This window comes from Alligator mississippiensis, chromosome 6 (genome assembly GCF_030867095.1).
Source record: "Alligator mississippiensis isolate rAllMis1 chromosome 6, rAllMis1, whole genome shotgun sequence".
In the NCBI taxonomy this organism is placed as follows: domain Eukaryota; kingdom Metazoa; phylum Chordata; order Crocodylia; family Alligatoridae; genus Alligator; species Alligator mississippiensis.
This window is the reverse complement of record NC_081829.1, coordinates 65,798,313-65,826,159: the sequence shown is the minus strand read 5'-3', so window position 1 is coordinate 65,826,159 and position 27,847 is coordinate 65,798,313. Positions and strand designations below refer to the sequence as shown.

The window sequence follows — 27,847 nt, the reverse complement described above, 5'->3', positions numbered from 1 at the left end:
GGAGACAGCAATACCAGTTCCAACGAACAGGCCAGAAAACAGGGGAGTTTGAATGGGAGTTAACCCAGCCACTTCTTTATCCTTCCTTCACTGTAAGCATGATAAGTGGAAGCAGGAAACAGAAAGAAAGGCTTTAGTAGGAGGTAACAGCAGAAGAGGAAAAAAGAGCTAGTAGAAGGATCAACAGAACGGCCGTTCAACGTCACAATGCCAAAGTCACTGCCACTTACAGTTCTCTTCCTCTCCCTGTACCTGTATCTAACCTCCATGTTATGTATCCATCTTACAGTTCAGATATGTTATCACCTGTAGAGCCATATGACCCTGCCTCCCATGGGATGCTGGACCGTGCGCTGCCCCCATCCCCACGCATTGCATGAGGTGCATGGGCTGGACCCATCACCATGCACACTGCATGCAGTAGGATGCTGCATACAGCCCACATCCCAGACCCTGCACCACATGCAGTGCCCATGCCAGCCCTGTATACCACACGCATAGCAAACCCCCAGGCAACAGTGTGTTGCACACAGGGCTGGACTGGCCATGCATACTGCATACAGCACAGGGGGCTGGCATAAGGCATGTGCTGCCTGTGGCATGCAGGCTGCACCTAGTGATGCAGACAGAAGGGGGTCAGTCCAGGATGCTAAATGCAGCCCATGTCAGACCTTCTTTGCTGCACACATTGGTTGGGTCCAGCCCCATATACTGTGTGTACATGTACATGGCAGCCCCAGGCTGCCCACAGCTGTGAGGACTGGACCTAGTGCTGCATGTGCCATACAGGGTTCAGGGACTTAAGAGGATCTAGCTTCCTTAAGTAATCTCTAACCGTTTTTTTCCTACTATTCTAGTCTGTTTTTCTCCTTCCCCCTCTTTGTTACAAACTTCATTCGGCATCTAGTAGCTACCCAATTTGTGAAGACTGACATGAAAAAGACATTAAATGCTTCAACCTTTTCTGCGTCATCCATAACTAGATTACCTCTTGCATTCCACATGGGACCTATGGTTTCTTTGGTCTTCCTTGCTTCTGACACACTCACAGAATCCCTTTTTGTTGTCTTTTATGTCCCTTGCCAGCTGTCTCAAGTGATGCCTTTACCTTCCTAATTTTTTCCCTGCATGTCCATGCAATGCTTATACTCTTCCCTCACACTGACACCAAGTTTTCATTTTTTTAGGATTTCTTTTTGAGTTTTAATTGTTGAAGAAATTGCTGGTGACATACTGTTACCAACAGTTCTGCAAATTTACCTTTGTGTTCCTTCAGAGCTCTCAGGTGAATACTATCCAGTCCTGGTGTCTTACTAGTATTTAATTTATTGGTTCTTTTCTAAAACTCATTTTTTCCTAAACTTTTGTCACTTTAATGCTAAACAACTCTTCAGATCTGATCTTCTACAATGGATTGATCTGGAATAACCTTGCATCTTTTGTAGTAAAAGCCAATGCAAAGAATTGATTTAGCTTCTCTGCTTTGGCCCCATCATTCCTGAGCTCAGCTTCTACACCTTGGTTATCTAGTGGTCTCACCAATTCTTTCAGTAGCTTCCTGCTTCTAATGTATTTAAAGAAGCTTTTATTATTAACTTTAGCATCTCTTGCAAGATGCTCCTCAAATTCTTTTTTGGCTTGTCTTATTTCACTTCTACATTTGACCTGCCAGAATTTGTGCGTTTTCCTGTTTTCATTTAGGCACACCTTACATTTTTTGAAGGATGCCTTTTTATCGTGGATGCCCTCCCCAATTCTGCTATTAAACCATGCATGGCTTTTACTGGACAGCTTGTTATTGTTTTTGATTTGTGGTATACACTTTTCTTGAGCTTTCAGTATTTTTAAACAGCTTCCAGGCCACCTGCTGGCCTTTCACATTTTGACTTCTTTTAACTTCAAACTTCCTAATTTTTGTGTAATTTCCCTTCCTAAAATTGTATATCGGCCTGAAGGATTTTTTTGGCTTACTTCTTTCCTACTAAGGTGCTGCATTTGATTGTTATGGTCATTATTACAGAGTGGATCATGTACAGATACCTCTTAAACCAGGTTTTATATGCTACTCAAGATTCAGTCTAGAAGCACTTCTCCTTTTGCAGATTCCAGGACAGATTATTTATTATATCCAGAAACTTTATATCCACATCTCACCCTGATGAGGAGTTTCTCCAGACCATGTGGGGATACTTGACTTCTTCTATTATTATTGTCTGCCTCACTTTTGCAGCTTCCCTAATCTGCTTTAGGAATTAGTAATCCTCTTCACCCTCCTGATCAGGTGACTGGTAGTACAACCCTGGTATTATGTTCCTTTAAGTTTGGCATTTCTACCCACAGGGATTCTATAGTAGTTTTCTTTTCAGATTTTTTTTACGGTTTTACCGCCTATACTATTCTTAATATACAGTATTCACTCTTCCACCTCCTACTCTGTCAGTCCTACATAGTTTGTAAAGCAGTATAAGAGGAACCCACTGATTATCCTCCTTCCACCAGGTCCCTGGGATGTCCATTATATCAAAGTCACCATTTAATGCCAATAATTCCAGTTCATCCTTCTTGTTTTTAGGCTTTTGAAACTAGTGTCGAAGCACTTAGAAATTTTGTTCTTTGGCCTGACAATCCAGACTTATAACAAGTCTGGATCCCAGCAATACAAATGTTCCTGTATGACTATTGACTAATATCTGTGAACAAAGGTATAGCTGGTCAGCAGGGTGATAAAGGAAACAGAATCTGGTCTTTTTAACGACTGTTCACAAGGCTTTTCGCAGAAGAGACCTTAAGATATCATGCTTGCTCTGCATTTTAAAATTAGTAATTAGGTTTGTTTGTTTTAACTTTTATCATATATACACACGATAGAAGTGAATAATGACATTCAGTAATTTTAAGCTACTGTTATAAATTCTTTGCAAGGGAAGGGTTATAGCACTGCTTTGTTCCAGATCACAAGAAATGTAAATTTCTTATTGCACACAGTTAAAATAGAATATAAAATGGAATTATTTGCTGCAAGCAAGATAGGTAACAGTATAATTTGTAGACTAAAAGTGTGAAAAAGAGAAAGAAAAAGGTGTCCACGTGGAAAACATTTTTCATTGAATTTAAAAAGCATCTTGCACTGTTTAAGGGAAGTGCAAGATGCTTATGGAGCCAATATTACTCAAAGGCTTTTGTACATATAATCATGAGTGTTTTTTAATTTTTGTTGGGAGTGAGGTTAAGGGCTGTAAAAGGATTTAAAGATGCTATCAGGATGGGTAGGGACACAGGCTGTGCTTGATTGTGGGGTTCTCTTAGCTCTGCAAACATGGAACCATCTGTTGGGTGCAAAGGAAGCTCTGATAAAGACCTGGGCATACTGTTCCATAATACTCTACACCTTAGTAGGCTACCTAAAAGGGCTGCATGATCTCATAATTCACCTTCCTATCTTTCTGCTTCTCCTGAAGTATGTTGTCCTTCTAATCAAGTTCCTTTTGTGATCATTCTACCTTGGAAGCTCTCCAATTCCTATTCTCTGTCAGCAGCATCTGCAGCAGTGGTCTCCAATCTTTTAAAGTAGGAAATCACCATTGGCATTTAAAAGCAACCTAAAATTGACTGTGCTGCCACCACCCCTTCCCCCTTCCCACTGCCCAGCAGATAAGTCTGTGGGGAGGGATGGAGGGGTCAGATCAAGGCAGAGGGAGAAAAAATTATTTGGGAGTGCGCCTCCCCAGCAGCTAAGTCCCACCTGGCTGGGGCCCCACTCAACTTACCCCTGCTCCTGCCTCTGCAGCACTGTCCCTCACCACGGAGGCCTCCATATCTAGCCCTCACCCCTTCCCTCCCCCACGGACTGACCTGCTGGGCTGGGCACAAGTGTGCATTCATGCGGGCACTCAGCTCCCCACCCCAGCCTCAGATAGACTTCAAGAGGCTCCAAGATTTACCGGTGGATTGAGATCCATTGGTTGGTGACCAATGCTCCACAGAGAGGCTTAGAGACCATGGCAGCTCTAATGCACTTATTTCATGTCCTGATCTGAAATCACTCTTCAAATGGCTGTGGAGTTTGCACCTCAAGCACACACAACAAAGAAAGAGATTTACAGTGGTCCATATAAAGATCTTTTGACTAACATGCATAGGATTAGACTTCTTTCTGGAGCGCTTGCATTGGAGATCCAACGTACCTGCAGATAAAGTGGTATGCATGGGTTTTCTGTTAAACATAACTAAAGGAAGGGTACCTTGGTTTTGCCCAATATAATTTCTCGTCTCTTCAGACAAAACGACATATAGAGAACAAAAGAGGATGAAAGGACAACAGAGCATTGTCCCTCTGATCTCAAACCAAAGAAAATCAAAATCTCTAAGTCATAAATACCACCTCTTCCCCTTTCTTTCTCAAATTCCACAATCTACACACATCATGAAATAAAGATTCATTTGGGAATGGGACACTACCTTTAACATGTTTACCAAGGTTTACAGATTTCAAAAAGTTGCTCTCCTAACTTTATAAGCATTCACTCACATCAGGAATGTTTAATGCTCTCTTGTTGTTGTTTACTCTGGTATGCAGGTCATTTTTTTTTGTCTTTGCATGGAAATGGCTATCTAATATAGTTATTGTTGTGTGCTAGTCAAAATTCCACCAAAAGACTTTATGTCATCCTGTCACTATTTAATGTTTGTAAAATCAAATGGCTACTGCAAAAGCCCATTCCTTTGTCCTCTGACTCCAGAAAAGGGTATAATTAAAAAAAAATAAAAATTAAACAAGGTATTTTGGGCATTATTGCCAAAACAGAAAAAAGCTTGCGTTAAAAACAAAACATATAGTATTACATTTACCTGCACTCCTTTCCACTTCCTCGCTGCACTCACCTGGCTCTTCTGGGTCAGCCTCTGGTCCTGTTGTGCCTTAAAGTGCTCCTGCCTCTCTGCAGGGAGAGATGTCTGTATCATATTAGGTGCTTCCCTCTTCCTTTTCCTCCCCATTGCATTTCCAAGCTTGCTTCCCTGGTTAATATGAGCATACCACATGCCTAGGGTCTGTGGGGCTGGGGTCCATGCTGTGGGAGATGGGAAGGAGGGAGGGGGGAATCCCTCTTGAACAGCAAGCAGTGAGGGAAGCTAGGCAGATCCTGCTATGTCTGCAGTCTCCCCTGGAGCTCTGGCTAAGGAGGAGAGGGACAGGGCCAGCCTGTTTTCTGGAGCAGACAACACAACCTAGGCCAGGCCAGCCCAGCCCAGAAAATCATGCCAGGATTCTGGACTCTGGTTTAACTTAAATCAGGAAGGGGTCTGGGACAATCGTTGCATAAACCAGTGCATGAAATCCCTGGGGCTCACACACACACCTGGAACCAAGAGTCCCATGCCTGACAGAGCTCTTGGTCCAGGCTGCATGTGACTCTCACAGCTGGGAGCCCCATCAACGAAGGGGGCTCCCAGCAATGGAAGCCTGCTTTTTGTCAATGTTTCTTGCCCTTTCCTGGGCTCCCCAGAGACTGGCAATACAGCAAAATTGGATCTAATATGCAATCCCACAATTGGACCTCCTGCTATGCGTGTGTGACATAGCAGGAGAAACAATTGTGTGGATAACACATGAGTAGGGACTGGCTTAATTCGTGGTTTTGCAGATTCTGTGGAAACTGTGAAATCATAGAACATTAGGACTGGAAGGGACCTCAGGAAGTCATCTAGTCCAACCCCCTGCTCAAAGAAGGACCAGCCCCAACTACATTATCCCAGCCAAGGCTTTATCTAGCTGGGTCTTAAAAAACCCCAAAGATGGAGACTCTACAACCTCTCTGTGTAACCTGTTCCAGTGTTTTAATACCCTCCTAGTGAGAGTTTTTCCTAATATCTAATCTAAAACTTCCCTTGCTGTAACTTGAGACCATTGCTCCTTGTCATCTGGAGTTGTCTGCAAAAATCCATGAAATCACTAAAAAGACCCAACTTAATAACAATAAAATGCTAGCTCCTCAGTGGGTGCTGGCTGGTAAGACAGCACAAAGGGCAGCAGACAAGGTAGCAGCTGCCCCTTCATCCCTCCTCCCCCCACCAAGGCATCTCTGTCAATCAGCACCAAGGGGCAGGGTCTCTCCACCAATCAGTACCAAGAGGTGCAGCTGCTGCCAGTTGTCTGAGTGCCATGAGAGGGCCACAAGAGATGCTTTGTTTTGCCACGATTTAAGTAGGGCCCTACACATTAGATCTAATCACGTCTTTACTTGCACATGTAAATGGGGCCTAAAGGGAATCTAACCTTCCCCTCTCCCCCCAAAAAATACACAAACAAAAAACTTATCCTAATTGTAGAAAAAGATTCAAGATACAGGGAAGGCAAAGAACCATTTAATATATATTGTCATATGCATTTTTTGCCAGTAGTACAAGTTCAGAGCTATAGAAAGGAACATTACCAGTACTTTGTAGAGATTCCAGATTTCTTATCATAAGGCACTTTTCTTGTGGTAAGTTTAGCAATATTAGTCCTTACTAAAATATGAAGTTTCACTCATTGTTTTGTTTGCTACGATAGTATAATTTGTTTAGTAAAAATAAAAGTCTAAGAGAACAACTACATTTTCCTTAAATTTCCCCTTTAAAATTTACAGTAACAGTTGCCTTAGCATAAAGAAACAAATTCAGATAGTAAAATTATGTTTTACTCCATGTCAAATTTACAAAGCTTATTAATAAAAGCAGAATGCACAGTATGCAAGTAGCTCTCTGTTCCAAAATACTGCTCAAATAATTATACAATATACAGGAAGTGATTAAACAACATTTACAAAGGCATAACATTCACATTAAATTAGAACTTTGCAGATGACTCAGAAAATCTGGAGATGCACATCAGTGCCATGGTCATATACAGACATTCAGTTTCTACTGGGAGAGTCACTGTTCTCCCACTAGAAGCCATGAATATACTGATGATCAGAATTTTTCTCTCAGCACAAAAATGGCTGCTCCAGGAAAAAAAACAACAACCTGGGAATAACCAGAATTGAATCACTAACAGTAGTTTTTTTTTTTCCTGGGAGGGCAAATGTCCATATACTTTTCCTTCTGAGAGAAGCTGCAGCATAGTTCTTCAGCATCTAGGGTGCTTTGCTCCCATGCTTCCTCCCTCATTTTCCCCCCAAGAAGACAATGTGTTGCTTGGGCTACTGCTCCAGCCAAGCACAGAGCAGAACACGCCCCCCCCCCCCCTTCACAATCCCACATTATGCTGCAGAGATGCAGGTTGACCCTGAGCAGTCTGGGACAGCCAATCAGGGTTGCCCAGTACACTGCTGCTATCTGTCTTTGGGCAGAATGAGGGAGCTTGCAGAGTCCTTGGCTGTGCAACATCAGCACTGAAAGCACTTTGCTTATCAGCAGCTCAGCACTTGAATGTTCAGGTATCTCCAGGTAAGTTTTTCTAGCAGGAAACAAACCCAGGAGAAAATTCTCCCAGGTCATCTGAACGTGTACACAGACATTGTGACAAGAATGTTAGAGTGATTAGGGAATTCCCACAATAAATCCCGGTATTCCTTTCTTTACAAATGTACTAACTTAAATGCAATGGATATAGCTAGCAAAAAACCCCACAAACAAACAGCAAAGACTATTATCAATTTTAAACCAATCACTCAAATCCACAAATAAAACAAAAAAAATAACCCCCTCTGATCTTAGGTGTAAGGGGCACTCAGCATTTGGACACTTTCTTACTATTGCACAGTTAGAAAGGTAGCATGGCCTAGAGCCCAAGGCTGGCACTGCTCACCACACAAACATATTTCTGGCCCCACGGGCCAGATGACATGCTCTGTGGGCTGGATCTTGGTCACCCCTGACTTAGATGGGACTGAGCAACAGTCTAGAAACCAGAACTCCTGAGTTTTAGTCCGCTGATACTGAGGTAACAAATCAAGAACAGTATAAAAGTATCACATCAGGTTCTTCATAGTTAAGCTTTAAGCGACTAACACACTGAAAGTTACAAAATATACATATTCACTATTTAAATCTACTGGCAACAAAATCTTGTATTATTATTTGTATTACCCAACGTGCCTAGGAGCTTATGCAATTTGCCTGCACTCCACTATGCCAATCATTGAATAAAGAAACCTTGGGTTGCCAATTTTTTCCCTCTTATGAATCCCTCAAAAGTGGGGAATCAATTGACATTCTTGCATTTAAAGCAAGAATGAACTGTTTCAAAACACTTGGGCCTACCATGATGGGGCCTGAAAAAGTCACAGTCTGCAATAAGAGTTGCTTAGTCATCTTACTGATTCTGGCTTTGTTGACTGACTGTACTTAGCCACAAAGACAGCCCTGAAAAAAATGGTTCTAGCATACACCCCAAAATGGCTGTCTCTCTCTCTAACATTTAACAGTTATATTTTAGAAGTACTGAATTAGAGAATTTCTGTCTATGATTACTATGTAGTCTAATAAGAAAAGCTATGCTGATAAAATACTTCATGAAACATGACCTTTCCTGAATTTAGTCTCCACAAATGAGGTCAAGCATTTATGTATTTAAGATATCTTAATGACTTTATTGCAATGACTTAAACTTTAGGCCAATACTTAGATGCTTTTCTCCACTGGTGCCCTCATTGCATGCTCATACCTTTTATATCAGAGTGAAGTTACATGTTACAGTTAGACCATACTAAGGGCTTTTAAAAAGTGACAGCCTATGCATTAAAGCTCATAAATTTGTGCTAAAGGTCCTATGAACACCTCAGAGTTACAGCACTTCAGGTAAGGGTTAACTCCAAGTCATGCTACCTAGCTCATGTTAGGGTAACTTTGGTTTCCTCCATGGAGGTAAAATGAGCAATTTGCAATCCTCCAGCACCCCAGAATAAACTGTTCCCAGCCGCCCCTGCCTGTAAACCCAGAGCAGGGATAAAGCCCAGGTGTCTTGAATCTTGGCTATGACCCTGCTTGTCAGCCTTCTAATGGCAAGACAGAAAGTTGTACTAAAAAAGATTTAGATTAGGGATGCGAAAGGTTAAACTTTTAAACAACAAGCATATCTACACAAGTAATGCATTACCAGTTAACGTTTAGTGTGGGGTACTGTTTAGCAGGGAAGGGAAGTGGCGCTTTGCTTCAGGAACAGGAAGGTGCCGGGGCACGTAAGACAGAGGGAGGTAAGGAGGGAGTGAGGAACAAGGAGGAGAGGAGTTGGGGGGGGGGGCAGACGGGGGGACTAGCACCCATAGCCTATGAGGTTAAAGAGGAAAACAACAGGTGGCCTGACGACTCAATTAAGCTATTAGCTGCTCATTCACAGGGGCTGGGAGGTTGGCTAGATGTAAAGTCTTAAACCCATTCCCAACCTGATTTGCCTACTCCCTCCCTCCCACTGTGCCAGCAGCTGCAGCAAGCTAGGAAAGCCTCTGGCTGCTGTTGCCACCTGCAGCTTAACATTAGCTGTGTTGTCTGGTAGGACTTGCTGCTCCCTACCCCCTCTCCCCTATCCAAGGCCTGGGGAATCATTCCCAGCAGCAGCTGTGTCTGAGCAAGTCTGTGAATGGTCCTCGACTCCCTGTGCTGCTCTGGGCAGGTGGCTGCAGCAGGCCAGGGGTAGGCACCAGCCCAGGGCTTCGCACCCCACAGTCAGGACTAGGTATGCATTTCATAGTTTCATAGTTGGTAGGGTCAGAAGGGACCTAAGCAGATCATCAAGTCCGACCCCCTGCTGTGGGCAGGAAATAATGCTGGGGTCAAACGACCGCGGCTAGGTGATTATCTAGCCTCCTTTTGAAGACCCCCAGGGTAGGTCCAACTCCTAGCTGCCATGACTGTGAAGTAGTACCTCCTGATGTCTAGCCTGAAGCTACTCTCAGTCAACTTATGGCCGTTATTCCTTGTTACTCCCAGTAGTGCTTGGGGGAACAGGGACTCTCCCATTGCCTGCTGGTCCCCCTTGGCAAGTTTATAGACAGCCACCAGATCCCCTCTCAGCCTTCTCTTGTGGTGGCTGAACAGGTTCATGTCCCATAGCCTCTGCTCGTAGGGCCTACCCTGCTGCCCCCTGATCATGTGAGTGGCCCTCCTCTGGACCCTCTCGATGCTATCCACATCCCTCCTGAAGTGTGGCGCCCAGAACTGGACGCCGTAATCCAACTGCAGCCTGACCAGTGTCGCATAGAGGGGGAGGATCACCTCGGACCTGCTCGTGATGCATCTATGGATGCATGACAAGGTGTGGTTAGCTTTCCTGACTGTGTCCCCACATTGGCAGCCCATGTTAGTCTTGGAATCAATAATGACTCCAAGATCCTTTTCTGCCTCTGTGCAGACAAGAAGGGAGTTATCAGTTAACGGTTTAACCGATATACTTACAGGATGTTAAATGGATAATTTTTTACATTACATTTACATCCCTAATTCAAATACTATTAAGGCAAATTGAAACACAATTTCAGCAACTTGCAAAGTATTACAAAAATTTACATTAGCAAGAAAGAATAAGAAGGTAAACATGACACCTCTCTCAGCACTGACCAAGTTACTTCAATAAATTACCCAACCCAAATTACAATTTTAAGAGCCCATTTTATTTATGTGCATTATACTCATGTGCACCTGGAATATTTTATTACTGTAGAGTAAATGAACAAAATTTTAATCCAGAATAAAAATTATCTGTTCCAAAAAGATTTATATTATTTAGGTTAGAGGGTCAAATCAAGCTTCAGTTTTCCAAAACATCTTGTATGTATTACAGCAGAAACCAAAACAGCACATCTTTCTAATTGGTAGACCTTTTTCACCTCACAGAACATACACTGGCTGACTTTGAAACACTATTGAGTTGTACGCATTTATACTCTTTCCCCATTCCCAGCCAGCACCCGCAAGAAAAATAAAACGAAACAAAACAAATCTGTTCACTAAAAAGTAAAGAGGTGCAGATTTTGCAATGGAAAACAAATGGCTTCATGTTTCCACCTGGGATGATGTTTAAGTGAATAAGAAAAGGAAGCCTCCATTACCCCAGAGAGTTGTAACTGGCTGGTTTATCATACACTGGCTGGTTTTTCTGTATAGCCTTGCTTCAGTTAGTCTATCCCTTTTAATGGATTTCCTGGGTAACATAGTGGCTCTACTGAAAAAATCTTTCATTCTCTTCAATGGAATTGAATTTCACCTCAGTTTTACCTTTGTGGTTCAAAACCAGAAAATAATCTCAGAATATATAAGGCAATTTATATCCAGGAAGAATTTTCTGCCAAGTCAGCACTATACAACTTAATTTACTAGTTACCAAAGTTATAAGGGGTAAACAAAGGTTTGCTCCTTCATAACTTATTTCCTTTTTACCACAGTAAGATTGTTCGTGAAAATTATGGCAGATGCATCTAATATACTATACAGCTTCAATACAGGAACAAACAAAAAAAGCTGAGCTGAAGATGGACATAAAACAACATTATCTGCAGTTAGAAAGGACCAAGTTTATTTTATACCTTGATTATTTTGCTGTATTTGCTTCAACATAGTATATTTGCCCTTACTCATTCTACCAGTTCCTTATTTACTTAAAGAGATTCCTACAATGATTGCTTATAATACCATACCGGCTTAAAGCTAAATATTTCACCAGCAGTTTTCAGAATTTAGAAATAACCTCCACTGTTTCAACAATTCAGATCAGTGCTTGGAACCATCATCTCTCTATTAACATTGTCTTGATAATGGTGCTCCCAGCATAAGACTAAGCCTTTAAAGGCAGACAGGGCACCATTAGAAACATTAAAATCAAATGATTTCAAAAGTAAAAAAAATATTCTAGATACCCATTTAAAAGCTGTGTTGTTCAACTGTTAAAATTTATCCAAGCATTTTACAAAAACAACAGCATATCCCACACATGAACAAAATTTTCATAAGTATGTAAACCCAGACTATTAAGATGTTTGAAAAATTTGCTCCTGGTAACTTTGAACCTGCCCAAATTTAACTGGATTTTTATGAGATTTTAATTCTATTTGACTTTAATTATTTGCTTGGTATTTCCTTCACCTTTTTACCTGAATTTTTTATAACCACAATCACATTACAAATATTTTTAAACTACTTTGTATTACCTACTGTAACAAGTAAACCTACTTTAAATACAATTTCTTTAACACAATACACTAATCCAGTATGCAAGGAACAAGCAGCCTACTCCTTTAGAACAAACAATCTTCGACCAAAGTTTGGCTGGCACATGGACAAAGCAAGCCCACAGGATACTACATTTACTACTTTAGGACACGCTGGAAGTGAAAATTTACAAATCTTTGCTCAATAGTTGCTGGAATACAAAAAAAAAAAAATCACTACTTGCCAGAGGACAAAGATATCCAGTCTCAGCAAGGCTTAAGAGAATATCTGCATGCGCTAACCTAAATTAATAAAAAGAGAATGCAATAAAGATCAAGGAAGGCACAACAAGAACACTTGAGAGAACATGAATACTACATTGCCACCTTAGAGAATGCACTGTGCACTTCCCTCAGGGACTGATGAGGTCGGTTAGTTTGGTGGAAGTGGGATTTAGTTTCTGAAAATTCACCTTCCTGTCCCTCTTGGGTCTGAATAAGCCCATGGGTTCATTAGCAAGAGAAGCAGCTATTTTCACAGAAGCACAAGAATTAGAATTATGCCTAGTTCCTACCTAGACAGCAACTAGGAAGAAAGCACTTTGCACCTTCTCCTTGATGAGCACCCATGAAAGGCAGCCAAAAATACTCTTGCATACTAGAAGGGGTCATTATGGGGTAGGAGAACACAAAGGAAAAACAGACTGAAAGAGAAGTGCTATCAATCACACTAACTGCAGCTCTGGTAAAATAAACTTTTTCCCCAGACTCCAAGTCCATCTATTGTATCCCCTGATGAGGAATGTCCAATATTTATATATTAATACATATCACAGCAAAAAAAAATACACGTTACCTTGCATCTTTGTGCTTGTAACAAATGCTTTTCCCAAACAATCATGCCGATTTATCTGTTTTTGTAACCATATTGAGGCAATACATGGGCAACATATGCTTGCTAAGTGCTTGTATTAAGCTAACCAAATCAGAGAAATATGTATTTGTCACTGGTTTGGAAATGCAAGTTTAAAATGTCAATATATCAACACCAAGTCAAATATACACCAATTAAAAATGCTTGTTCATGATTACTGCTGGACTGCACACTCAAGTTCAGTTTCCATAGTATTTGATCCATTTAGCTTCCTCAAAGTTCATCGGTGGTATTAGTATTAGTTTTTGGTAATTTACAAACTTCATTGAAATGGCAGTTTTGAAGGATGTCCTTATAATGGTTCTTCAGGTCTGCATAGAAAGAGACCGTTTCCCCAGAGTGAGGAAGCTGCATCACCTTTTCATTCAACAGTATCTGCACCTGGTACTCTTCTTTTGGGGTCTTGGCTTGATCACAGTGGTAAAGTACAAACACCAAGTTTGATGCATAGGGCACAATACGACCAGTGCGAAACTTACGATTCATTTGTTTATCGAAATTGTTAGCAGTAAGGGGCTGGTCATCTTTAAAAAAACCCATGAGAGCAAGCAGTGGAAGGAGGGTCTCTGCATGTCCAAACTGCAGAATTACAGGTGAAGAAATGGGCATGGAACTAGAAAACAAGAGTGAAGAATCAGCAAGACAGTAACATGCTTCTAAAAAACAAAACAAACAAAAAACGCAAACATCAGCATATCATATAGTTGCCAAGAAAAAAGTTTAAATGAGTAAATTGTTTAAACAGTGGTTTACTTGGAAGTTTTCTAATAACCTCTTTGGAAACAGGAATGCAAAACTGAACCTTTTTAACATCTATACAAGTTTTTTTGTACTAAGATAGCTTTTAATTATTGGCAGTCAAAAAATGTTATTACTAATATTCATTAATTTTTAAGTAGTTACAACTTCAGTGCAAAGTTATACAACTGGAAAGACACTATGTGAAGGGTGTGGTCGAAGCAAACAGGAAAATGATTTGCCAAGGCCCAGAATACTAGAACTAGCAGGTACCTACTGAAATTAGGTAGGAGACAGTTTTGAAATCAATAAGAGGAAGTACCATTTTACTCAGCGTGTAACTTGTGAGGGGATGAGACCAGGGTGGGAGAAATACCCCAGGAAATTTGAACAAGAAGCACTCATCGCAGATGCGGAGGGAAGCCCAACTAGAACAGCGAGCACTCTGCCACACTTCCGCAGTGCATGCTCCCTGCGGATTAGCAGAGGGAGCATGAGAACAGGTATTTCTGACCCTAGAGAGGGGACTGCAGCTGCTGGGAGCATGAGACGCCAGAGGTCTTGCCCACTGACTATGTCCCACAGACCACTGAAGGGGAAGCAACCGGGTCCACGGGGCAAGGTAGCTGGAGGGTCACCTGGGACACGTTGCACCAGAGAATCGTTCCAGGATAGTAGGGAGGAGACAGAAACAGCACAGGCAGAAGCCGGGACTGAGTCTTATAGGGGCATGGCTTTTATTTCTTTATTTAGAGTTTGCCTGTTCTTTTTCCTTATTTCTTTCTGTTTGAAAGATTGAAGTCCCCCACTCGAAGCACCAGGGAAGGCTGCAAGAGGCAAAGATCCTCTCCTCACAAAAACAAGTTGATCCTGACCCTGATGAGCCAGGGCAGAGTAAAGACCCCCAGAAAAATTGATTTTGAGTTGACTGACCCTGAACTGGGGAGGAACTGATTTTATCTGATTGCCTCAGGAGTACTCGATAGACTGAGGTAATGTGACTGGCCCAGGAACTGGATGGAATTGATTTTCGTGTTTTTTCCTCTTGGATTAATTAATGGACTTTGGTGTGGATGATTTAATTTGATTAACCCAGGAATCTAGGATGAACTGATTCTACTGGACTGTCTCATGGACCCCTAATAAACCTACTAGGATTGATTAGCCCAGGGGCCAGGCATGAATTGATGCAAGGTGGATGCTTCACAGACTCTGAAGGACCTTATTAATTGATACACCTGGGAGGCTTCAAGGAATTGGTTTAGGAATGGACTCAGAAATCCTACATGAAGGGGTCTAGCTCCTAAAATTTATTTAGTGAACTACGAGTACTGGCCAGCAGCATCTCTAGCGGATACGAGATCCAGGCCCTGACACGTGCCATTCTGGACGTGGTTAGATTGGGGTATAAGGGGAGGAGGAGCTTCACAAAGACAGCCTATCCAGGGGATCCAGCAGAAGTCACCGTCCAGCCTCTATTCAACTCCCAAGGTTTCAAACAAAGAAACCCGCACATCAAGACATGGAGGGCAAGAGACGGACATCAGAGGTTGGAGGTGACAAGATCATCCAGTTTTTCCCCATAGCTCACTCTAGTAAAGTATCAGGCAGGTGGGGACCACTGCCATATAGCACCCTCCTCCGACAGAACTCATTTCCACAGGAGGCTGTAGAGGCAGGTAGTATAGCCAGGTTCAACAACAGACTAGCTAAATTCATGAAAGATAAATCTATTAATACCTTTTAAAACAGTTGGAAATGTTTCCTCTGGCATTTCTAAACCAACGAGGGTAATGAACAGGGTATCGATCACCCCAGCTATACCCAGTTCAATGCCCTCCCTCTCAAAAAAACAAACAACAAAAATTACTCCTGCCACTGTTAGAGACTGGACACTGCGAGGACCACTGGTCTGACTCAGTTTGGCGCTTCTTATGAAGAACAGCTGAACTGCATTCCCAGTAAGTTAAGTAAACATTTCCCTCAACTACTCCATACAAGTTGTTAGGGTCATGGTTAGAAAAGGTCCATTTCCCAAAAAGGACTTTACAGATTCACAGAAGCTTAGGGCTGGAAGCAACCTCATGAGATCATTGGGCCCATCCCCACTGCTCTGGGCAGGAAAGACTGCTGGGGTTAAGTAACCCCAACAAGGTGTGTGCTCAGTCTCCTTTTGAAGATATATAAGGTAGATGCCTGCACTACCCCCACTGGGAGTCTATTCCAGAGTCTAGTCACACGAACCATGAAGAAATTTTTCCTTGTATCCAGGATGAAACCTTCTAGGAGTTTATGACTGTTGCTCCTGGTTTTCCCCTGGGGAGCTTTGGTAAATAGTTGTTCACCTAGCCCCTCATATAAGTTAATGTAAGCTCCCACCAAATCCTTCCAAAGTTCTCTTTTCTAGGCTGAACAGTCCCATATCTGTCAGCCTTTCCTTGTATGGCTTGCTCTTCAGGCCTCTAATCACATGAGTGGCTCCTCTCTGGACTCTCTCAAGCTTCTCCACTTTAAATATGGATTTTAACAAAATTTTGGGGCCCCACTGTCTCCTTCCCAGCAAAAACAAATGGAGTGGACTAGGAAAAAAAGGAAATTTTTGCAAGGTAAGCTTTACAGAGATTTATGTAAGTGGAATCCTCTTAAGGACTGACAAGACCTGGGAAACCATGGAGCACAGCAGGGAGGAGAGGGAGGCGGGGAGAAACATGACAAAGTGAAGGCACTTAACCCCAAACCTGTTGCAAGAAGTTTAACAGCTTCTTCAGCATATAATACTTGTGCTTGGAGAAATACCCTCAGAGTTTTACCAAATAAAACCTAATACAAAAGCTATAACACCTTCAGTTCAAAACAGGAGTAAAATATGCAACTTCGTCATTCTCAGTATTGTGTTATTACTGCAATTTAAATTATGGGGACTGACCGAATGATAAATTTTGGTTATGCAGGCACAGATGTATTAAATAGCAGAAAGAAAGCATAAGGTTACAGCACAAATAATCAAACTGATCTAGGGCAGGTCTGACTTATGTAGCCTTTACTTATATTACAAAGAACAAAGGCTGTTTGTTGAGTATTTAATATACTCTTTCTCCACATATTTCTACTGGTACTTAAAACATTTCAGCATTTTATGAGAAAGTTGTTTTAATCACCTCACGCTTAAATGAATTCAAGGCATGGCAATTATCAAACGAAATAAAGGCCACAGATTACTGCCTTCAAGTTGGCAAGTTTTAAGGTTCTCAACACTAATTCTACTATAATAAAGATATTTAAAACCTATAACAAACTTATGACAAATAAGGGATAAAAAGCTAATTAGTGATAAGATACAACTTCAGAGTTAAGCACAAACCTATTAGCACCTCGAGTTAAAATATAACAAACTATAATAAAATCCAGGTAAGCATCTTTTTAGCATAGCCATTTTTTAGTGTAAAAACTTTATACCCTTCTACACAGGAAACATGTTACTGGTTTAAAAGGTATACTCTTCTTGGGCACAATCTGATCAGTGAAGAATTTTAAAATTATGTTTTGATCCCTACAGATATTCAAACATTAGCATGGATTTTTTAAAAGGTATGTTGCTACGCTATTTTATCTGTACTTGCCTTCTGTAGAAAAATAACAATTTTGACTCCAAAGGCTGGGCTGTCACTAGCCCTTCACAGGTAATTAATGACAGTTGATCAACAAGAGGAACTCTCCCCTACCCCCTTAATACAGCTCTAATGGAGCCAGGCACAATTCATTCAGAACTATACATACTTCTCATTACTAGCATACCTGTGGACATGAGCTAAATAACAGTAGGAGATTGTCCAATGAATACACAAGCTAGCCAACAAAGTTAACGATTCATAATAAAACATTAGCCTTGTAATCAAAAGAAGGCAATCTGTTAAACATTACATGTTATTTAACTAAAGGAGTAATGAAAACTGGCTTCTTGTAGATAGAAACAACTAGAGGTAGATCAAAATTCTGCAGAAGGATTTCCTGGCAATATCTCAAACAGTTCCACAGCAATAAAACTTAGATGCCTCCATCTAGTAAACATACAAGTGTAAACAGAATTCTTTTGGATTCATTCAGGTGAAAGGCGGTATTTAGCAATGGATATGAACCCTATAATGCCAACACTAAAATCCACCCATGGATAAAGTACAATTTGATTGGTTTTAAAAGAAGGAATTTCCCCAAGCATGAACTCAAGAAAACGTATGAAACATCTAAAAAAGGTTCAGTGGAAGGACCTTATGTTATTTGATCAGGAATCCAAATTTCATATAAAAAAAAAATATTTTCATGCACAGCAAGATTTTGAAAGCATCTTGTCAGAAGGATGTTACAGGAATTAATTACAACTCTTTTTGCAAAATTTGCTCCAATACAGACACATAACAACATTCTGACTCTACACATATAACCATGATCAAAACTTAACCTCTACCGTGGATTACAATAATCATATAAACAAACAAACTTAGGAAAACCTGAATTCCTTTTATTGCCGTTACAGATGACTACTACCACAGCCCATGAATAGATTCTTTATTGAGAGAACACATCAATTTCTTGTATTTCTGTTTTGTACTACACTAATATCTAACTTGCCAAACAATACCCTACCATGTGCAAAAGTACATTGCCTCCGAAGAAAGAAAGGGAAAACAAGAATTAACTATATAGGAAGTTGCAAATATATATATAGCTCTCTCTCTCTCTGTCTCTCTATAAATAATCATCCAGCCATTATCAGCCAGAACTACATCAACAATCTGTCACAGACTTAAATGACAGCAACAAAAGAAAGGTGCTGGACAAGGACTCCTATAAAGAAATGAAAAATAATAAAAACAAACAAAACCAACTATAATTTGCAGTCAAGAAGTTAAAGGAGGTACTACTACTCGTTCCATGGGCCAGATACCCAAGCAGAAGACGTTCACATTATTAGTACCAGATGCCATTACAAATGTGCTACTCCATTTCATGCTTAATTCTCCCATTAGGTCTTATTTGAACCAAGACAGTTGGCATGGAAACAATTGTTGAAGACAGGCCTCACAGTCGAGAACGATTATCTTCCACGACTGTCTTATCTGTGTTCAAAGATGGCTATCTGGGATCGAATGACTCTACTGCAGCTCAGTCATGTGTTTCTGTGTGGGGTGGGTGTCACTAGCTTCTTGATTTTGTCTGCAACACACTGTTTCTACCATTCCCCCCCCAATCTCCTGTTGTGGTCATGATGTTTCAAAGTACTGAGATCCCTGCAGCAGACCCCTCTTCCATTTGGGCAATAGTCTCCCATGAGTTGAGTTTAATGTTGCATTTTTTTTTTTAAGTTGGCCTCAAGGACATCCCTTAAATGCTTTCTCTGCCCTCTTCTTAGTGTACACCTTGGCTGAGCTGGGAGAAAACTTGCTTTGGAAGTCTGGAGTCAGACATCTGGATGACATGACCAACCAAATGAAGTTGATGTTAGATGATCATTACCTCAGTGCTTGTAGTGTTTGCTTGCAGGAAGACACTGGATTTGGAGGATCTTCCACAGGCATCTTTGATGGTACTTCTCCAACTTTAGATGTCTCCTGTATGTTGTCCATGTCTCAGCTCCATATGGCAAGGTGGGGATCATGACTGCTTGACAAACTATAAGTTTGGTTTTAGATATGTCATGATCTTCAAACATCTGTTTCCTCAGGCATCCAAAGGCTGCACTTGTACATTTGGGGTGATGGTGGATTTCTTTGTCATTGTCAACCTTCTGTGAACAGTGGCTTCTGAAGTAAAGGAAATACTCAATGTTCTCCAGAATCTCACCATGGATCTGGATTACCAGAGCTGGTGACTGTTCTTTAGGAGTTTGTTGGTGGAAGACTTAGTCTTCTGAATGTTAAGTGTCAGTCCCATTTTCTTGTAATTGATAAAGATGTCAATGATTGCCTAAAGGTCTGCTTCTGAGTGAAAACATACTACAGAATCATCACCATACTGGAGCTTAGTGATTGCAGTTGGGGTGGTCTTGGTTCCAGGTTAAGAGTCGGCTAAGGTTAAAAGCTTACCATTCATTCAGTAGTTTAGCTCCACTCTGGCTGGAAGCCTGTTGGTAGTCCGATGTAGCATTGCAGCAAGGCATATTGAAAAGAACATTTGAATGATGACACAGCCTTGTTCAACTCACGTTTTAACCCCAAAGGGCATGTCCACACATGCAAGCACGTGCATTTGCAGCAGCTCAAACAGAAGCGGTGCAAATTTGAGCCAGGGATTTTTGCCTCAGCACATGTGCCCGGACATGCACTTTGTGGTGGAACACATTGTGCCACTTGGGGCAAAATAACTCTGCCTGGCTCCTCCTGGATCTGCAACCAGGGTGAGCTAGAACCTGGGGTGAGCACCTGTGCTGGCCCCAGCAGTATGAAAACCTACCCTGTACTCAGCAGGAGGCTGGAGACGAGTGGGGGAGTGATCAGAAGGCTTGAGATAATTCAGGGATTCCCTGGTGGACTTCAGGATCCTGATCGCTCCCTCACCCGGTTCCAGCCTCCCACATTGCCTGCAGCTTAGCAGCAGCAGCAGCGGTGGGGGCCACTTGGGGCCTCAGGTCTCAGCCCCCCCACGTGGTGTGGGGCAGTGGGGCTTGGCCCTGGCTGCCTGGGGTGTGCGGCCCAGCTCAGCAGCGCACCACATGCCGTCTGGAAGCTTGGGGGTGCTGTGGCTGTCACCTGGGGCTTAGCGCCGCTCAGCCTGAGCTTTGAGACAGCATGCGGTGTCCTGCCGAGCCAGGCTGCACCCACACGAAGCAACAGCAGGGCTGGGGCCGCCCCTGCGTAGGGGGGCTGTACCATGAAGCCATAAGCGGCCCCAACTGCTGCTGTTACAGCCAGTGAGTGGGGGGGGCGCTGAGAGAGCAGGCAGGGGGAACGAACGGGGGTTGGGCAGGGCTTCCCCCATGGTCCACTCCCTCCCATCTCCAGTCCATCAGCCCCCTACTTACCTGGCAAGCTGGGTCCAGGTCCCTGTAGCTCATACTGCTGCTTGCCCCACATGGGCAGGCAGCATGCCTCAGCACCAGAGCAGGGCCAGCCATAGAGATGCTCTGGCTGGCTACCAGAGCATCTTCGTGGAGGACCAAGCCTCTGGTTACCTCAGGGTATGGTCTGGGACCGTGCTCTGCCCCGCTTTTTCTGCCCGGGGTATTGTTTGACCCCTGGATATCCATGGGTCTAATTTTGCCCCTGCTCTGCAAATCTGCAGCACGGGGAGCATTTTTTTGTTCCTGCACATACCTCTTGCAGCGTCTCCAAGGGGTTTGAGACGTTGCAAGAGGCACCTGCGCACTTGTCTGGACATGCCCAAAGGGTTCTGTGATAGATCCATTACTGAAAACCACTGCTTGCATACCATCATGGAGCAGGCAAAGAAGGGTAACAAATTTCAGTGGGCAGCCATACTTCAGAAGGATCCTCCACAACACTTCTCACCTTACAGAGTTGAAAGCTTTTGTGAGGTCAAAGAAAGCCATACTGAGAGGCTTATGTTGTTCTTGGCATTTCTCCTGAAGCTGGCGAGCAGCCATGAAGCTCATGTCAGTTGTGTCTTTTGATGCCCTAAACCCACACTGAGATTTTGGGAGGAGCTCTTCAGCAAGTGGAAGGAGACATTTGAGGAGGGCTCTCGCAATGATCTTTCCTGTGGTGAACAGCAAGACAATCCTTCTGTAGTTTCCACAGATGGACTTGTCTCTTTTCTTGAAGACTTGCAATCATGGGATTCCTGAGGTCATCTGGGATTTCCCTCATCATTCCAGATCCTTAAGTTGAGGGCATGAAGCTACAATGTGAGCTCCTCTCCCCCTGCTCGAAGATTTCTACAGGAATTCCTTCTGCTCCAGATGCCTTGGCATTCTTCATCTGTTTGATTGCTTTCCTCACCTTGTCAAGGGTTAGAGGGATTCTGAGATCATCTCTGACTGTTCTCAACTCCATCCCGCAACATCCACTCTTGTCAATAACAGTGTCTCAACTGAGGTGGTCTTCAAAATGCTCCTTCCAATGGGCATTGATGGCTCTCCTTTCCTTGATCATGTCTCCTCCATCCTTAGGTCTCAAAGGGGTTGGTTCTTGAGTGCTCAGCCCATAAGTGGCTTTGGAGGCACTGAAGAAACCACTCATATCATGGATGTCAGCGAGATGTTGAATCTCCTTAGTCTAGTCTTCTCACCATCTGTTCTTCATATCACAAGTCCTCCTTTTGACCTCTGCCTTGGCTTGTTGGAGATTCAGTTTCTTTTGTTTGGAGTTGGTGTAATTTTGCCAAGCACAAAAGGCCTTGCGCTTGCAACTGATTAACTTTTGGATCTCCCAGTTGTTCTCATCCAAACAGTCTCGATGTTTGTTGAGAGAGAATCCAAGTGTCTCTTCACAGGCGCTGATGACAGTAGCCTCAAGGGCATGCCGCATACTGCTGACATTCTCTCATTGTTGTTGACTGGAATTCACCAAGTTTTTTGTTGAGGCACTGGTGGAAGAGGTCTCACTTTGCTTGGGTCCTTGAGTCCTTCAGTGTTGATCTTCCATCGGCATTGCTTCTGCTGTAGCCATCCTTTGGGAGCCAGTTTGAGGGACATAACCGAGTGGGTGAGTCAGTGATCAGTCCATCAATCGTCAACTCCTAGCATAGCACAGGTGGTGTGGATGTCTTTGTGATACCAAGTACAGACAATGACATAGTCAACCAGGTGCCAACACTTAGATCATTGGTGTTGCCATGGTGTCCTGTGCCCGTTTTTCTTGCAGAACAGGGTGTTGGTGATGGTGAGTCCATGTTCTGTGCATTTGGTCAAGACGAGGATGCCATTCAAGTTGACCTTTCCTACTCCTTCCTTGCCAATGGTTCTGTTTAAGAGGTTAGAGTCCCTTCTAACTCTGGCATTGAAATCACCAAGAATAAGTTTGTCTTTCTCTGGAAAGGACTTGGTCCAGGTTGGTGTTCAATTCCTCCCTTGGTTTCATTGGTGGCATCAAGAGTTGGGGCATACATGCTGATGACAGTGGCATATTGGTTACCCTGCCAGTTTAATACTTAACTGAAGTGAAAAAAAGGTTTTATTTGAAGTTAGGTCTTATTTGAACTGAAACAGCTGGCATGGAAACAATTATTAAAGACAGGCCTTGAGTACAATTTATAACAATTAGACACTGCTGCATACCTACACACTAGACACCTAAAGCCCATTCTGGAAAGTAAGTCATTTACAATATGCAGAGGATGCCTGTGCTCTGCCAAAGCTTTTAACGTAAGGGTTAAATAGCACACAGGCCTTATGCTCTCCTCACGGAGTTAAGTTTAACATTAGAAAGTTAGAAAAAGAAAAAAAGATGTTTCCCCTCTAGCTCACTATTTTGGCCTTCATTACTGGCTGTGCTGGCATACTTAAGTATTTTGATGGTATTAGCTTCATTATTCCCTTGAGGCTGACATATGTTTTATTAACAAAATAGTAAACATAATAATAAAAATTCCATGCATCACGTTTGTTTTACTTCACTTGAAAACATGGGGAAGAATATACTAAGCCCAAAAGCAAAAAGGAGCAGACCTGAAGAAGAAACAAAGAAGACATTGTCAGTGTAATTTGAGGTCTGTTTTGATATCAGATTAATTCTATTAGGGCAAGTAGAGCCAAAACTATCATTCACCACCACCTACTATACCACTTTAAATAAGGATTAGTAGGATTATTCCTTGTACATAGATAAACTAAGATTGTTCCAAACTTTCAGTTATCCACTTAACACACTTTGTGTGTGAAAACATAAGTATTTTCCCCGACAGGCTCTACAGAAAACGTGTTTTTGCAGATCACAAGAATGACTTCTAGCCTCTTCACCCTTTATTATCATCATTTAGACCAATGTATCATTTAATAAGTATATAAATTACTGTCAAGGTTAAAACTGTGGCAAAGGCATTTTCAATTAGAAGGAATACAGCAAAATGCCATTCAGTAGGAAGCAACTGTCAATCCGTTTGGATCACAGAGTATGAGAGAGACATCACCAGGACCTTCCATGCATATGCTTAAGTAGAAGCATGGAGGAGTGGAGGCTTCCCAGATCTTCCATCTCCCCTTTAGACCACTAATCCAGAGGACAGACCAAGCCTGAACATTTGGTGCATCAATGGCTGTAGCAATATGTACATCCAGGAATCAAACCCACATCTCCTGCATAGTAGACAAGGATTCTACCACTGAATCACACCAAAAGATTGCCATTCAGTACAAGCACATAATACCCCTGCCTGTGAGAGACAAAGGTCACTGCACTAAGTAGACATATTCCTGATAAACTCAAACAGTAGCAACAAATCACAATCAATAAGATAGTGGGCATGAGATTTATAATCTCATTTGTTAAAGATTAAGCAATATTGACTTCAATAATTATGGTAAGTTTCACAAAGGTTTTATCTTTTAAAAATCGATAGTATATAGTGTGTTCATGTTTTCACGTGTGTGTGCGTGCATCTCTGTGGAGACGGACAGAACTGAACTTCAGTCTATACTATTTCTGCCATCCCTTTCCTGACTTCTAGTATTTTTTAGGTTAGAAATAGTTTGTGAGAAAGCATGACTGAATGCTACACATTCAAATCAAACCTGGATAGAAACAGCTGTGTCGGGCTACACAGCTCCGGCATCAGCTCCATGCTGACGGTGACTGCGTGTGCATCTCGGAGCGGACAGCGGGGCATTGCAGCCCACCCCGAGGTGCCCGTGGAGTCACCACCAGCCTGGAGGTGATGCCAGAGCTGTGGAGTCTGGCACAGCTGTTGGCAGTCTGCTCACTGCAGCTGCTCAGAGCCCAGGCTGGCTCCGGAACCCTGCTATCACCTCTGCGCTGGGGGCGGGGCAGAGACCGGGGCTGTGCTGCTTCAGGCCCCTCCCTCACCACCCGCTCTGAGACGTGGGTGCATGCGCCGGTACAGAGCTGATGCACTCCGGCCAAAAAAATGTTGCCTACCCCTGGACTATACATTTGATTAACCTTGTTTAAGTGAGTCCGATTGTGCTGCAGAACTATAATATACCTTTGTATAACTCACTAGCAAGAATGTTTTATAAAACCCTTCACTCTTGAAATAATATAGTGGCACCCTGGTATAGAATTCCTGCTCCAGAAATTTACTGTGTACCCCAGTAGGTGCTATGGGGAAGAAACCAAATGGCTGCCCTTCTGAGAACCCATAAGATATAGCAGGGCATGCTCAGGATTGGCCAGGGGCAAGCTGTATCATGCAGCGCTGTGAGGATTCTATGCAGTGTTCCTGGCTGGAGGGCAGGACAGGGGGAGACTGCTGAATTAGTCCAAGGGTCAGCATTATCATTGCTACCTTAGTGACAAGATCATACCTTGCACCTGGGTTTTGCTATACACTTAAAAATATTCCTAATCATAGTATTTTTTGATATCACAGAGATGTAAATATTCTTTCTAACAGCTAAGGTCCTGCTACACATTCAAATCAAGCCTGGATAGAAACCAGTTATAGAGTTGTTCTCCATTTTCATGCACTGGCTTCATACCTGGTTGGCTCTTTTTATAGCTGGATAGACATTTTTATCAAGTGTTGATTACTTTGCATGCATGTCTAGGCTAAACATATTGTGTGATTAGCCAGTCAATTGTGTGATGATTACTTTGTGCTTGTGGCTGGTCTCACTTTACACATGTGGCCAGTCTAAATTTGTTGTGCGATTAACCAGTCTCCAATTTTGCAAAAAAGCTATTTTGACCTTGTTCACAAAATAGATAACCAGACTCTAGTCCCTTATACTCATTTATAAAAATCACTAAAAGTTGTGTACGGTGTAGAAAGAAACAGGGAAGTGGGGGGGGGGGAACAAAACAGCTAAGCCTCCAGGATTAACCAATTGCCTAATATATGTAACATGTAGCAGGGGCCATGTATATTGCAGTTTGTTCTTTCTAGGATAAAAGTGAACACATAGGCATCAACAGAAAGTGCATACTGTGCCCTGTCAGCTGGACTGTGCTCATTTTTATCTGAAGTTTTCCAGGCATTCCTATGCCCATTTTTAATCACTAGCTATTTTTAAAAGTATAATAAGAAAAATGTGTTTTAAGGTTGTAGAGTCCTACTAAACATTCAGCAACTACTATACCTAGCTCTCTAATACTAGATACCTTATAAAAAGCTTGCAAAGCATACATGAATAATGAAAAAAAGTTTTAAGCAACAGGGGCATAAACAGAACTCTGTTCACGACTCAGCCTAATATTCAATATTTGAATCTATTATGTTGTTGGCTACAAATGTCCAACTCAGGATCCTTAAAATTCTAGTTTATTAGGTGGATTGAAACACTGTAATCATAAACCTTGGGGCTGGTCCCCCCCCCCCCCGCCCCACACACACACACACACACACACAGTAGCAGGCTACAGAGTCAGGTATACCTGTCCTACAAGCGCTGGAGTCTGTCGTTGAGGCTTCTTTCAGCGTGGTGTTATCTTCCAGAAGGGGGTCACTGGCTGGTCTTTCTGGCTGCACAGGTCTGGTCGAATTGGACATCAAGAGGGCACCACTGAGGGTCACTTTTCACTGCCTTTTATCTATCCCTGGCAGACTTTGGTGACTCCCCAGTTTTCAGGTTTGCCCAATCCAGGGGTCATTGACCCTCATGGGACTCCCTCCCCACCCCTCGGTGGCTACTAGACAGCATCTGTCAGCCCCACGGGTCGTCCGTGTGTACATGCAGGTTTGGGAGTCCATTGATGAATTCTGAATAGGGCTCTGGGAGCGGTTGATCTGGAGACACTCAGCCCAAAAGTTGGTCCCCGGCGTTGATTAACTCAGGCCAGGGCTTCTAGCCCTTGATCAGTGACGTTTAGAGATTTCTGGTTGTTACATTGTCTTCTATCGAGTTCTTCCGTTGGCTGATCTGCAGCTTCCCAGGTGTTAATTGCTGCCTGCTACTACAGTGTTACATATTCAGTCACCGATTCACTCGCTCTTTCAGGGGCCAGCGTGATACAGGGAAAGGCAGTTTGATTCCTGCCCTTGTTAACATTATTTACAATGTATAACTTACTTATGAAACTAAATACATTCAGTTGAAAGGTGAGGAGTATAAAATATAAGCTACAAATGCCATGGCACACAAATAGGTAAAAATACCAAAATACAAGGGGAGATACAAAATGCACACATACAAATTTTAAAACACAATTCCTTATCTTAAAGTGAAAGAGAGAGGAAGGAAGAAAAGGTAGAAAAAGAGAAACATATCCAAAGAGGGAAGAGCAAATGCAGGCAAGAGGAAAAGGGGGCTTTCTGCTACAATGTGTATGTGGTAGAGATAGCATACATGCACAAATTGCTGAAATAATTATGGCAGCTCTGCTTGCTGAGCTTTCTGTGGATAGGATAATCACTGAGTACCTACTGTACACTTTCATTCCATTTCTTAATTAACGCCCTCTAAGTTAGCTAAAGACAACAGAATCAAAAAGGCCAATTTATTAAAACAAGGGAGCAATGCTTACGTCAAACTACTTGAAAAATATAAGCCAAAGAGTTAAATAAATACACTTCCATTTGTGAAAGTCCTTTCACTGTTCAATCTGCCTTATTTCCAGAAAAAGCCTCCCCTATCATAAAGTAAAAAGAAAAGTTTCAGATGAATGAATCTCTCTACCTCACCTTTATAACTTTTTTTGAAAAGTTATAAAGGTGAGGTAGAGAGAGAAAAAGTTGTATAAAGGTGAGGTAGAGAGATTCATTCATCTGAAACTTTTCTTTTTACTTTATGATAGGGGAGGCTTTTTCTGGAAATAAGGCAGAAAAAAAGTTCAAAAAAAGTTATAAAGATGAGGTAGAGAGAGAAAAAGGAATTATGATTTATTCTCTTCAACTGGAACGAGCATTTCCTCTATATTTGCACACGAAAATTTTAATAACAGTTATTTTATATAAGATAGGAAAAGTCAGTGTTTAATTTGTAAAG

The 27,847-nt window shown here is 42.2% G+C and overlaps 1 protein-coding gene across 4 annotated transcripts in view; it reads right to left on the bottom strand.

Annotated features, from left to right (window-relative positions):
- Window positions 1-27,847, bottom strand: part of LOC102558514 (bifunctional 3'-phosphoadenosine 5'-phosphosulfate synthase 2) — a 135,290-nt gene that overhangs the window by 81,319 nt on the left and 26,124 nt on the right. Inside the window, exon 5 of one of the 4 annotated variants that reach the window (XM_019484288.2) lies at window positions 6,342-13,669. The exons of the other annotated variants lie outside the window; for them this stretch is intronic. Within the exon in view, the coding sequence (XP_019339833.2) occupies window positions 13,270-13,669 (400 nt within the window). The 3' untranslated portion in view covers window positions 6,342-13,269. Of the gene's footprint in view, window positions 1-6,341; window positions 13,670-27,847 lie in introns of those variants that run through there. 4 annotated transcript variants of the gene reach the window in all.